The following is a 13,359-nucleotide window of genomic DNA, read 5'->3' as shown; positions in this document are numbered from 1 at the left end:
AACCTTCTAGTTTAAAACCCGTCTGTACTAGTTTGGCCAGGAGGATTAGACCTCCCTGCAAGATCACTGACAGGTGGTTATCTCATCAAATCAGCTCTCAATTAACATAAGAAAAAGAGGATCATGGTGGACCAACAGGCACCGATTAGGCATTGTTTGCTATAAAGAGGGCACAAGTAGCTATATGTAGTACAGTGGGGCTATATCATGAAGCTCCTGACAGCTAGTAGAAAGTTTCATAATGCCAAAAATCTGAATTCATTTGCAAGTGCACCCTCTGAAAACTTGTCTCAATGTTTCTCTGCCGAATGACTTACTTGTTTTCTTCAATAAGCTCGTAGACTTTCTGGAAGGCTCTTGGAGCGATACCGGGGAATTTCTGTTCCTTGTCTCCGATCATGGTGAAAGTCTTTCCTGAGCCTGTCTGACCGTAGGCAAAGATACACACATTGTAGCCGTCCACAGCCGATTGGATTAAACGCTGCAAGAAAGAAAAAACAGAGTGATTATATTCTGAGTGCTGAGAAAGAAAGTGAAAATCCCATCTTTTTAACCTGTCAATTATGGATGTATCCCTTACCCTAAGGGAGTGGCAGATCGGAAGGGGGAGTGTGGCTTGGGATGCTGGGAGGCAGCAGTATACATCTAGTCCATGTCCCCCCCCCCCCCTCTTTCATCAGGCAGAGTCCCTTTCAAACTTTTTTGTCAACTCTCAAGACCCTTTTTTCCCTGCTGTGATATCATCACAAGCATATTGCTAAAAAAATAATTCAACAAGATACTTTTGTTGATTAAAACACTGTCAAAGAAAATTGAGTTTTGAAAATCAGAAAATTCCATCAGCACCCAGCAGAAATGGACAACTGCACTATATGTGTAGCCATCATCATCACTACCATCATCGTCATTTTCAAAATCACCATCATCATTTTCAAAATCACCATCATCATTATCATCATCATCACCATCATCATCACGATCACCATCATCTATCATCATCACGATCATCATCATCTATCATCATCACCATCAGTATCATCATCATCATCACCTATCATCATCATCATCATCATCATCACCATCATCATCATCATCATCATCACCTATCATCATCATCTATCATCATCATCATCATCATCATCACCATCATCATCATTACCATCATCATCATCATCATCACGATCACCATCATCATCATCACGATCATCATCACCATCATCATCATCATCATCACCATCATCATCACCATCATCATCATCATCATCATCACCATCATCATCATCACCATCATCATGATTACCATCATCATCATCATCATCACGATCACCATCATCATCATCACCATCATCATCTATCATCATCATCATCTATCATCATCACCATCACCATCATCATCATCATCATCATCATCATCATCATCATCTATCATCATCTATCATCATCACCATCACCACCATCTCCATCACCATCACCATCACCATCACCATCACCATCACCATCACCATCACCATCACCATCATCATCATCATCATCATCATCATCTATCATCATCTATCATCATCACCATCATCATCACCATCATCATCACCATCATCATCATCATCATCTATCATCATCTATCATCATCACCATCATCATCATCATCATCATCACCATCATCATCATCATCATCATCATCATCATCATCATCATCATCATCATCATCATCATCATCATCATCATCATCATCATCATCATCATCATCATCATCATCATCATCATCATCACCATCATCATCATCATCATCTATCATCATCACCATCACCATCATCATCATCACCGTCATCATCATCATCATCTATCATCATCACCATCATCATCATCATCATCATCATCATCATCTATCATCATCACCATCACCATCATCATCATCATCATCATCATCATCACCATAATAATCATCATTATCATCATCACTACCACCTTCATCATCACCATCATTACCATCACCTTTATTACCATCACCACCACCACCACCATCCTCCCATAGTTATACAACTTACATCTGTATCCTCAAAGATCTCGGCTTGTGTGTTCTCAGGCATGAAGATATGATCAAACTGGAACTCCTTCTGGCCACGTGTAGATGTGATATCAACTGTGTACTCATCTGGTCTTTTGATGATGGAAAAATTACCCTATAGAAGAGAAAAACAAGAGTAAGAATCCATGAATGTACAAATACTCTTTTTTATAATATATGAAGTCGCTGTGCATGTATACATAAACTATATAGTTCAGTGGCGTACCTGGGGTACTCCGTCAGGGGGGGCAAGCGACCGAAACAAACAAAAAAGGCGATGCTAATTTTCACTTCTGGCGAGCGAGCGAGCGAGCGAGCGAGCGAGCGAGCGAGCAAAAAAAAATCTTTAAGTAACGTTTGGTATATAAACTGGTATTGTTGCAAGTTGGGGGTGGGAACATTCACTTGTTAGCGACGTTAATTTCATTTTTTTGCAAACTAGTGTAGCGAGCAAGAAAAAAATCACTTCTTTTTTAATAATTGCCACTTAAACTTGGTTCAATTGTCCCATGCAGGGCGCGGGAACAATATTGTGTTTAGGGTGATTTTATACCCATTTTAGCTAGCGAGCGAAAATACATCTTTCTCTCAATGAATTGCTATATAAAATTTGTTTCATTGTTGCAGGTAGGGGGCGGGCACAATCGTGTTTAAGGCAATGTCAATCCCATTTTGGCGGGCAGGCAACACCCTACATTTCTCTTTTTAATGATATTGTAGCAGGTTAGTGGTGGGCACATAATTCCACGAGCTAGCGAGCGTAGCGAGCGAAAAAAAAATCACTTTTCTTTTATAGGGAAAATATGGTACATAAAACTTGGGTTCATTGTTCCATGTCAGGGAAGTGATTATTAAAAGCGGTGTTAATTCTATTTTGGCGAGCGAGCAAAAAAAAAATCACTTCTTTTTTATAGGGAAAATATGGTATATAAACTTGGTTTAATTGTTCCATGTCAGGGACGTGATTATTAAAAGCGGTGTTATTTCTATTTTGGCGAGCGAGCGTAGCGAGCGAGCAAAATTTTTGTAATGATAATTGGTTCATAAATTTCAGATTTTTTTGTTGCAGGGCAGGGCTTACACAATCATGTCTAAGGTGAAGTTAATTCCGTTTTGGCGAGCACGAGCACACCAAAACTTCTTTGAATAACGTTTCGTTCATAATTATTAACTGGTTGTTGCAGGTTGGGGCGGGCACGTTAGCGGTGTCAATTCCATTTTGGCGAGCGAGCATAGCGAGCAAGCAAAAAAAATAAATTCTCTTTTAATAGAAATTAATAAATAAACTTGTTTTTATTGGTGCAGGTCAGGATGGACGCAATCGCGTTTAACGCGATTCAATTCCTTTTTGGCGAGAGGGCGAAAAAACTCTTCCATTTTTAATGATATTGTTGCAGGTCAAGGGTGGGCACAATTGTTTCCAAAGCAATGTCTATTCATTTTATTCGCGAGCGAGTGTAGCGAGCGAGAAAAATGAATTAGTCTCTTTTAGTAACATTTGGTACATATATTGTGTGTTATTGTTGCCATGGTTGCAGGTCGGGGCCCGTCGGGGCAGGCACAATTGTATTCTAGGCAATACTAATCCTTTTCTTTTTTCAGGGGGACGAGGAAGTGAAAACATTTAATACAAAATAGGCTAGCAAGCAGTTCGCGCCAGCGAAGAGTTTCAAATTTGTTATATCACTTATATTTTCCTATTTTCATTTGTTTTAATTTTTCAGGGCCGTATGTGGAATATTTTTCTGATGGGGGAAGGGGGAAAGATGCGTTAAAAGTTTTCGAAGAATCTCAAAAGCAAAAGGAGTGAAGGGAGTTCGAGCGACCGAACTGGTCATGAGGGTACTTTTGCATTTTCAAAAGTAGAATTGAAGGATTTGGTATAGGCCTACACTACATTTGCAGAAAAAAACCTGTACGATTTCAAAATATCTGGGGTCAACTGCCCCTCCCCCCCCTGGTGCTTACGGCCATGTTCTTTATTTTTTTTCTCCCATTTTTATTCCTTTCCTTTTCTTTTCCCTTTTTCTTCCTTTTCTCTTCTTCTTCCTTTTTTCTTTCCTTTTTTTCCTTTTTTCTCTTTCTTTCCTTTTTTCTTTCCTTTTCCTTTTTTCTTTTTCTTTCCTTTCCCTTTCTTTTCTTTTCTTTCCCCTTTTTCTTTTTTCCCCTGGAGCCCGTCAGGGGGGGCACTCTGCCCCCCTGCCCCCCCCCCATAGGTACGCCAGTGATATAGTTCATGTATGTAGGAGTCAACAGGTTAAATGGTTTGAGCCACTATTGCGATTAAGAAAGAAAACCGAAAACGTGTATTATATGTCTCGTGAAAAAATGTCATTTATACAAAATACATGAACATTTAAATGCAGGAGATTATGGGATCATCTTTCCAGACTTCATATCCTCTCACAAGAATTGTCTGCTTCTATCTATTCAAACTACATGTATTCTAATCTGAATGAATAATGCTTCGATGCTTCCAGTAGGAGTCAAATACTCCATCAAAAGGGTGAGATACAGATACATGTAGGTCATCCAAGGTCATTCAGGTTCATTCAAGAGACAAATTCAGACACGTGAAAATTACAGACATTCTACTGGCTTAAATGTTGTTGTATATTCTTGGTAAAATAAATTAGCAGCTTGATCTTGCATTTGAATCATTTTATCTTGTCTTATCACTTTCAAAACTGCTTCTAACTGAAGTTACTATGTGATGAACATGTACTTATTTGATGAGTCTATTTATTAATTTATTTCTTTTCAAATATGTGAATTCATAACTGCTATGGTACTTTTCTTTTGTTTTAGCGCCCCTTGAATGTTGATATTTTTATCATTTTATGTACATATTTTTGTTAATCACTTTTTTTTGTATACCTTATGATTTGATTTGAATTTTGTTTGAAGGGTCATTGTGCACAACATTAGTGTTTCACTCCTGAAAAGGCAACTGTGGATAAGTGAAGCCAAAACATAGACGAATACAAAAAGTAATGAAAAGAAAGCATTTCGTTTCTTACTCTTTCTTTCTCTGAACCACTCAGCGGTCTTGCCCTGCAGTACACACGAATCTTGCCTTTCATATCCTCAACCATGTTATAGTACTTCTTCCTCAAAACCTGGCATGGAAATAAAAATACAGTAAAATATAAACAAATAAGGCACTAACCATTTCAGCAAACATACATGCCGGTTAACATCGTGTTTGCTAAAGACGACCATTTTCAAAGGAGGAAACTATTGCAAATGTGATGTATCATTGTTATTAAATTATTCCATGGTATGAAACTTCAGCAAAACTGTAAGTTCTTATGAAATTCATGACTATTTTGTTTATATGAAAGTATCTGGTTCACAGTCATGTTCTCACGAACAGAAGAATTCTTAATGATCTCATTAAATACATACACCAATCACAACATGATTCAACTTAAACAGTGGGTGTGTGTTTCCCATTTTTTTTGCTACTTCACATTAAACTTGAAATATGGTGAGATTGAATAATCATTTTCAGCTACCATAGAATCATTTAATTAAAAGTTCTAGAAATGCAACTATACAAGTACATTACGGTGTTGCTCTTGCAATTTTTACTGATTAAAAACATTCAGAAGCATTCATGCATCATTTGTATACTAACCCTCTCACTGTTGTAGTTATCAGTGGCTGCTTTCAGCTCCTTCTGTAGCTCCTTGTTCTCCTTCTCCAGGGTGGTACATTTCTCCTTGAGTTCTAAGGCTTCCTCCGCGGCCACGCCCAAAGATGAGATCTGAGCCATCAGTTTGGCAACCTCATCCTTCAAAGAGTCTCTATCCTACATGGGTGAAACAAGGCAAAAGTGGCAGAGTTGAAGAAAAAAAATCATATCTGCATGATTTCAATTTCACTTCAATTCATATATTTATTTCAAATCCATTAAAATTCATACTAAGGCATATGACATTAAAACATAAGAAGACTTATATAGGAAAACGAAATTGTGGTGCAAAAAAAAGAAAAGAAGTTTGTTGGGGCACCAGCATTTTATTTTTTTGGGGGGGTAACTTTAAGAGTCTCAAAAAGAATGATACTTATTTGTTATATGCCGCAATGACTATGCATTGTTTTGCTTGTTTGTTTATCAGCGTTGCAAACCTATAATAAATGACCATTTAAACTAAGTCACATTTTTAATAAACAAATATTTTCTTTTGCCATTTTTTTCAATCCCATAACACTTAATAATGGTTTCTCTTTTATGTTGTTGTTGAGAATGCAAATAGTCCAATAAGTCCGTAACCATCAATATAATGCATTGTGTTACATGATATACTTTTTCTGTGACAAAACATATGTATTTCTATTTTCTTCTAGTAGTCTTCCTCTATCTATCAATGAACATGTAAGCATCGAGTTTATCATCACATACCTTTGTAGTCGTCTTGAGTTCTGCCTCAAACTCTGTCGCCTTCTTGGCTTCTCTCTCATGTTTCTTTGTCTCCATTTCAAGTTTCTTCTCTAAATCCTTGATCTGCTTCTCAATCTTCTTGGTTGCATTTTTCTGTGAATTAGATCAAAGATCATAAGTACAGGTGCAATTTAAAAGCAAGAATGAATGCATATACAGTGAAACCTGTCTATAATGACCACCAAAAGGAGACAAGAAAGTGGTCTTTGTAACCAGGTGGTCGCTAATTAAACCAGGTCTGACTGTACATGTAGTTTCATTTTCTTTAACATGTACTTCTGGGGTAATGCATCAAACATATTCAAGATTGAAAATTGGTTTCGGTTTCTGTGCTAAGTTGACATGGTATGGAAAGAATACCCAGACACGAGGTATGCAGGTAAATCAAATTTTTAAACAAATGATACTTTTTTGCAATGAAGAATTTGATGCCCAGTTAATATAATGACATGTATGATATTCAAGATAAAGAAATTATAAGCATGATAATGTAATACCCATGTATTTTATTTTGTCTGCACAACTTCATGTGCAATGCGATGAAGAAAAAGGAAGAAAAAAGGGAGGGGAGGGAAAGGGGGAGGGGAAGGAGAAGGGGGAAGGGGAGCATGGAAGGGGGACGAAGGAAGGAGGAAGAAGGAAGGGGGAGAAGTTAGAGGAGGAAGGGGAAAGGGGGAAGAGGGAAAGAAGGGTTCACTTACATCCCCTGCTCCTGCTGCTTTAGCCTCTTTAACATCATCCTTGAATTGTTTAGCCCTTGCTTGTTCTTCTTGGACTTGCTTCTTGAGGGCAGCGTTCTGATCCTGTAGCATCTGGATCTTCTTCTCCGTCTTTGCATCGGTCTGGAATGGATTGATAGGGATTAAGGGGGAAAGATAGGTTAAATATTGAGGGCCTGAGGTGGTATTCTAAAGACTATTTATCATTTTAATGATAGGTATTATATTTTCTTATAAAAAATCTGAATGGAGATGAGTCATTGATTTATAACCATGCATTCATATATATGTCTACATATATTAACAAAGAACATATGATGTGCACATAAACCATTCTTTAAATAAACAAAAGAAACATAAGAACCTGTATAAATCCACTCATTAATAAATTAGAAGCCTGTTGAATAGCAAAATCCCATTTTGGTTATTGTGATAATGGCATATTAGTACCTTATAAGGAGATATTGAGCTTTCATTTCATTGGAAAAATTGGTATTTAGAGTGATACAGTTGTTGTTTGGCATCAGAATCATTGACACCAAAAATGTAAGTTTAATTTCTCCTTCATAGTTGTCATACTCTCTTTACATGATTTGTCCACCGCCCCCCCCCCTCTCCTTCTCTCTCTCTCTCTCCATTTATCTCTCTCTCTCTCTCTCTCTCTCACCTTGGCTCCTCCAGCCTTGGCTCCCCCTACGGCTCCTGCTGCTGACAGTGTCTTGACCTTCTTCTCCAGGGCAGTGATCTGATTCTTATTCTGCTCCAGCCTCTCAGTGAACTTCTTCTCTGTGGTCGCCACCAGCTCCTTGGCATGCTTGTCCTTCTCTGCCATCTTGGTCTTCAGCGTTGCCTGGCGTAGTGACGAAAATATAATTCATGAATTCATGAATTGATTAAATAAAATACACCAATCAGTTTATAACAGCTAGCAAACTGTTTTCATCTAATTAAGGATAAGACCAAAGTAGCAAATATCACTACATTATGGTTGCTCTTTAATGCTCTTTTGTTTGAAAGAGAATTTTTGACATTTTTTTTTAATTATTAGCCTTTTACAACTTATCTGTATCAATCCGTATTTGATTATTTCATTATTAGAAATTTTGCTCAATTTATTTTCTTTTTAAAGAATATGCTGGTCAGATTTCTGCAAAACAAATGTTCATTACAAACTTATAAAATATCATAAGTACTAAAAATAGCCTTGATTGCTTTCCACTGGCAAACCAATATTTTAGTACATGTACAGTATGTTTCCGGTTTGAATCCTCACATTTTGCATTTTTATCTTTTAATGCTTTTCTTTGATTTGCACATAAATTGCGATAATTGCTCTGTGGTAATTTTCTACACTAATATAATTCTTAACTTCAACCCTGGGCCGAACACTTCACCTAACCTCCACGTAACTCAAATTGCAGCCCTTACCAGATACTTTTCATGAAAAAAGCCTAGAATTGTGACATCACTCATGTGCTATCTTCTTGGAGAAAAAAACATGATCTTGAGAATGACCTCATCCACTCAAAATCACATTGTATCTACACGTTACAAAAAAAACTGTGAATCAAGGACTTCTCTTAATGTACCTGATGTTTCTTGTTGGCCTCCCTCTCTTTCTCCAAGAACTTCTGTGTGCTTGAGAAGTCAACAGTGATCTTACTGGCTTCTGCTGTCTTAGCTATTGCCTCCTTCTGAGCTGCATCCCGCTGTCTCTCCAACTCTTTCTACAAGGAGAGGAATGAATCAAGTCACAGAAATTACGGTCTTTGTAGCATTTCTTTTGAAAATTAAAAAGGTATTCCAGGGTGAGGGGTCATACAGTGCTTAAAACTACACCTCTAAGCATGTGTAACATACATTTTTAGCCTGGCCATTGTAATATGTTGAGCTGTTATGCTTTACTGTTTGCACTTTGAAGAGACCATACCATGACAACATGTACGTCTGGATGTTGAGACTTTATTAAAGAGCATAAAAAATTTAATCATTGCATCAAGGAGTTGATTTGTTAGAGTGTTTATTGCATTACAACCACCATATTAATGCACACAGACAATGCTGGAATTATGACAAATTACCATACTCAAAAGACATACATACACTGAAAGTTCCCAGCAGGGCTCGAACCTATAACCTTCTCATCTCCACTCAAATATTATAATGATGGATTTTTACTCCATTTGTCTAGAAATAAATGTTTGATTGAGGGGCAAGTGTTATGTAAAAAATATGATTGCCCAGTTCGGAGTGATTTATAAGAGGTTTATGCAAAGGAGTGGCTTTAAGAAGAAAACCAATTCCATTGCTACTGTATTTACATTAAAATGGCCTAATTGTCTCATTACAGATGTGCCCCTCATTTCTTTTAGGGCTTATTGATCTATGCATACTGTGGCATGAATCATATTGCATTAAACAATTAGTTAGCATAATTAGTGGACTAATGCATTATGTGTATATGGTTAAACAACGATAGGTCTGGAGAATAATAACTGAATTCTGTATACTCACCACTTTACTGTACAGACTGTTGATCTCTTTGGCAGTATCAGGTGGAATGTTCTTCAATTTTTCTTGTTCCAAGGCTTCAATTTTCTTCTCAAAACCCGAAATTTGCTGCAAAGAAAACAATGACAAATTGTACAGATTTAGAAATGTAAACAATGTGCTTCACAACGGCTGTAAGGTGATTATTACAAAGTAATGGATTACATAGTTGATTACAGTATTATGAAATAAAACGATTTCATCTATCAAAAAACATCAGGGTGAATGACAAGCATGTTATATTAATATAAGAAATATCCATCATTTGCCATGTAACTAGCCCCGAACTATGAACATACATGTATCATGAGCACAGAAAGATGAAGACAATCAATCAACACCAATATTTATTTTCTTAGAAATACGAATATCTAATTTGAATTTTGTCCTTTCATTATCTCACATACCAACCTGGAGGCAAAAGAAAGGTGATTATTGAGTTCTATAATTGTTTTTAAAGCCCGCCTTTGAAGACCTACTGCATTACTTATAGCTACTTGCGCCCTCTATATAGCAAACAATGCCTAAGCGGTGATCATTGTCCCCCATGGTCCCCTTTTTCTTATGTTAATTGAGAGCTGATTTGATGAGATAACAACCTGCTAGTGACCATGCAGGGAGGTCTAATCCAAACCAGTGCAGATAGGCTTTAAAATCAATCCTCCTACCTTAGTCTGCAGGGCCATTTCTGCTACCAGTGCTGCTCTAGCTGCTTCCCCCTTGGCATCTCCACCAGCTGAGTTATCTGCCTTCTCCGCCTTGAGTCTCTCGATGTCCTCCTCGAGTGTCTCCACCTCCTCCTTGGTTTTTGAGTGGGCTTCTTTCTCCTTCAGGAGCTCTTTCTCCACGCTGTCTATCTTCATCTGGAGCGCTGTCATCTGACCACTCATACCCTGTGCGTGAGAGAGGAAGAGAGAGAGAACAGATTTTAATTGAAAAAAGTTTCTCAAAACTGTAAAGAAAAGGCTTGAAGAATGAAGTGCAGCACGTTTACATCATTTGGTTAAGTCATGTCTTCACAATCCACAGGACCATACAATACACATAATTCTACAACAGGTAATATCAAAGGGTCCGAACTTCTAAAATTACATCAAATACATGCCTGTTATCATGGAAGAATTACAAACATCAAATATGAAATTGATTCTGCATACAAATTCAAAAGAAGAATATGCAGGCAGCATGCACATGTACAGTGTATGCTCCATGTACATGTATATATATATATATATATATATATATATATATATATATATATAGAGCATATTCTTGTTTTAATTCATATGAAACATGGAGATGGAACCTATGACAATTTCTTTGAAATCTCTCATGATACAGCCTAAAATTAGAAACCTAATCTTCTTCTTCTTCTTCTGGATAATCTGCCTCCTTCAATACTGAAGATTCTTGCAGATGTATATACTGGGGTGTGCAGGTTGACCACTTCATCGGGGTTTCCCGCTACTCTTATACAAATAGTGCAGTGGGTTCTTAACGTGCAAAGGTGGTGACTCTCCTCCATGAAACGTCCTATCCTAACCACAAAGAAACAGGAAAAGAGAGAAATATCCACTCACTTGCATATCATCATCATCCAAGTCTAGATTAGCCATGGCGAAAGCGGCCGCAGCGGCTCCAGCTCCGGAAGCTCCTTCTGCATCTTCCAGCTCCTTGATCCTTGCCTTGAGATCCTCTATCTTCTCCTCCATGTCCTCCTTGGTCTCCTCCAGCTCCCTGTTTGAGTCGGTGAGGGACTCGTTCTCCTCCTCCAGCTCCGTGATGCGGGCCTGGAGCTCCTCCATCTCCTCGCTGGAGACACCTCCACTGTCTCCTCCTCCTCCTCCTCCTCCTGAAAGTGATTAGGTTCAAAGGTCAATCCTTACGTCAATCAATGTGTAATATTTGAATATAACAATATAGTTTCTCATATATATATATATATATATATATTACGTCTTTTTACAATGTGTGACCAAAACAAATTTCTATGTATTCTTGAGAATTTGGATGAATAAAAGAATTGAATTGAAGCTTTTAGCTTGTGATGTGTTCTAAAGATTATTTTGCTCACAGAAATTTTCCATTTTCATGGCACAATTTTTTTTATTTGTTAGTTAAGTTGTTTTGTTGGAGTTGATGATGACATTGTTGCTGTTGCATTGTTGTTGTTGTTGCTGCTGCTGTTACTGTCTTGTTTAATGATGTACATTTATAGTAATATTATTCAGTTCTTGTATAGCGCATAATACATTATGAAATAATGTCTCTATGCGCTTCCAAAGAGCTTTGTTTTTGTTTGAGTACGGCAGTATTAAATTTGTTTTGTTAATTTGAATGACAAATACATGTAGACATATAAGTATAAAGTGTAACTTTAACAAAGTATATCTCAACTATCTTCCACTGGGTGCATAAATATGCATGTACGTGTAAGTCCAAATCCATAAACATAAGTCATAAGTCCATTGACAAATTTGCTTTGTGTATGACCCCCTCCTCCTCCCCAAAAACAAAAATCAATAAAAAAACAAAAATAATACATTTTTTTATCAACCATAGCATTGACAAAGCTGCTGTAATAGTTGCTCAGTACATGTACACATGATTTCATAATTAACAGTTGTGTTTATCTTACCTGCAACAATAACTTGTGGTGTCATCATCCCTCCAAGTTCTTCTGGAACCGCCCCCGTCTGTATCATGGTGAGTGCTATGATGTCTGTCTCGTTGGTAAGTACCTTCTGATTGGCTGCGTTGAAGGAGTCATAATCCGTGCTTCTAAATGAGATAAGGAATGGAAGGAGAGAGATAGAGAACTAAATTTCAATACTTCTGTAACTATTACACAAAGGGTTTATTCTTCTTAATGCAATGTTTGCCCAAGCTCTAAGAAATGATACTGCATGAACTAAATGTTCTCACAAATTTGTGGGCATTTCATTAAAACTTTTCATTAAGTAATTCTCATATTAACTTGCCGTAACTCAAAATATTGGACACAAAGAAGAGCCAGAATAATATTGGAGTGCATTGAGAACCTTGCATAGTGGAAATGAGCATTATAGAGATATTTGATGCTTTCATTATTATAATATAGCCCTAATCACACAGCATTGTTCACTCTTTAAATGCATTGAGAAGAAAAAAAACACATGTAGGAAAAAAATACTTGGACTTACCCATCTGCCTCTTCTTTAGCCTTGTCCCTTCCTTCCAGCAAGCTAGGTTTAGCTAGCTCAGCCTCTTCAAGTCTTGTTGCTACCCTTTCCTTAGGGGTAATCTCTTCATCATTTATTTCATGTACCTGGTATTAAATAAAGCAGAGAAAATAGAAATATTATCAACGATCAAGGTTATGATATACATGCTATTGATCTGTTACCATTTTGGAATTGAAATTATCTTGTGATGTCATATATGTATTAATAGTAGGAGACCAGCCTGTAGGTCCCGTGACCAATCTCGGGGAACAAAGGTTTGAAAGTGTTTTTGTGTTCCCTGATGAATACCGAACAATTTTGACTTGGGCTGCCCCCTTGAAAATCCCAGGCATTTTCGTGAGGGGTCAACAAAGGTCA

General features: G+C 37.3%; 1 protein-coding gene across 3 annotated transcripts in view; it reads right to left on the bottom strand.

Annotated features, from left to right (window-relative positions):
- Positions 1 to 13,359, bottom strand: part of LOC373208 (calmodulin-binding carboxy-terminal kinesin) — a 31,930-nt gene that overhangs the window by 7,994 nt on the left and 10,577 nt on the right. The window contains exons 14-26 of one of the 3 annotated variants that reach the window (XM_030976491.1): positions 12,961 to 13,085; positions 12,417 to 12,559; positions 11,359 to 11,630; positions 10,447 to 10,671; positions 9,743 to 9,847; positions 8,818 to 8,955; positions 7,896 to 8,078; positions 7,211 to 7,351; positions 6,471 to 6,602; positions 5,703 to 5,876; positions 5,083 to 5,181; positions 2,043 to 2,177; positions 318 to 481 (exon numbers count right to left, since the gene is read on the bottom strand). In XM_030976491.1, coding sequence (XP_030832351.1) covers positions 318 to 481; positions 2,043 to 2,177; positions 5,083 to 5,181; positions 5,703 to 5,876; positions 6,471 to 6,602; positions 7,211 to 7,351; positions 7,896 to 8,078; positions 8,818 to 8,955; positions 9,743 to 9,847; positions 10,447 to 10,671; positions 11,359 to 11,630; positions 12,417 to 12,559; positions 12,961 to 13,085 — 2,036 coding nt within the window. The remainder of the gene's footprint in view (positions 1 to 317; positions 482 to 2,042; positions 2,178 to 5,082; positions 5,182 to 5,702; positions 5,877 to 6,470; positions 6,603 to 7,210; positions 7,352 to 7,895; positions 8,079 to 8,817; positions 8,956 to 9,742; positions 9,848 to 10,446; positions 10,672 to 11,358; positions 11,631 to 12,416; positions 12,560 to 12,960; positions 13,086 to 13,359) is intronic. The other 2 variants (XM_030976492.1, XM_030976494.1) reach the window with 2 other exon arrangements.

Source organism: Strongylocentrotus purpuratus, unplaced genomic scaffold (genome assembly GCF_000002235.5).
Source record: "Strongylocentrotus purpuratus isolate Spur 01 unplaced genomic scaffold, Spur_5.0 spur5_scaffold_9, whole genome shotgun sequence".
NCBI classification, from domain to species: Eukaryota; Metazoa; Echinodermata; class Echinoidea; order Camarodonta; family Strongylocentrotidae; genus Strongylocentrotus; species Strongylocentrotus purpuratus.
This window is presented reverse-complemented; position numbering and strand designations above follow the sequence as displayed.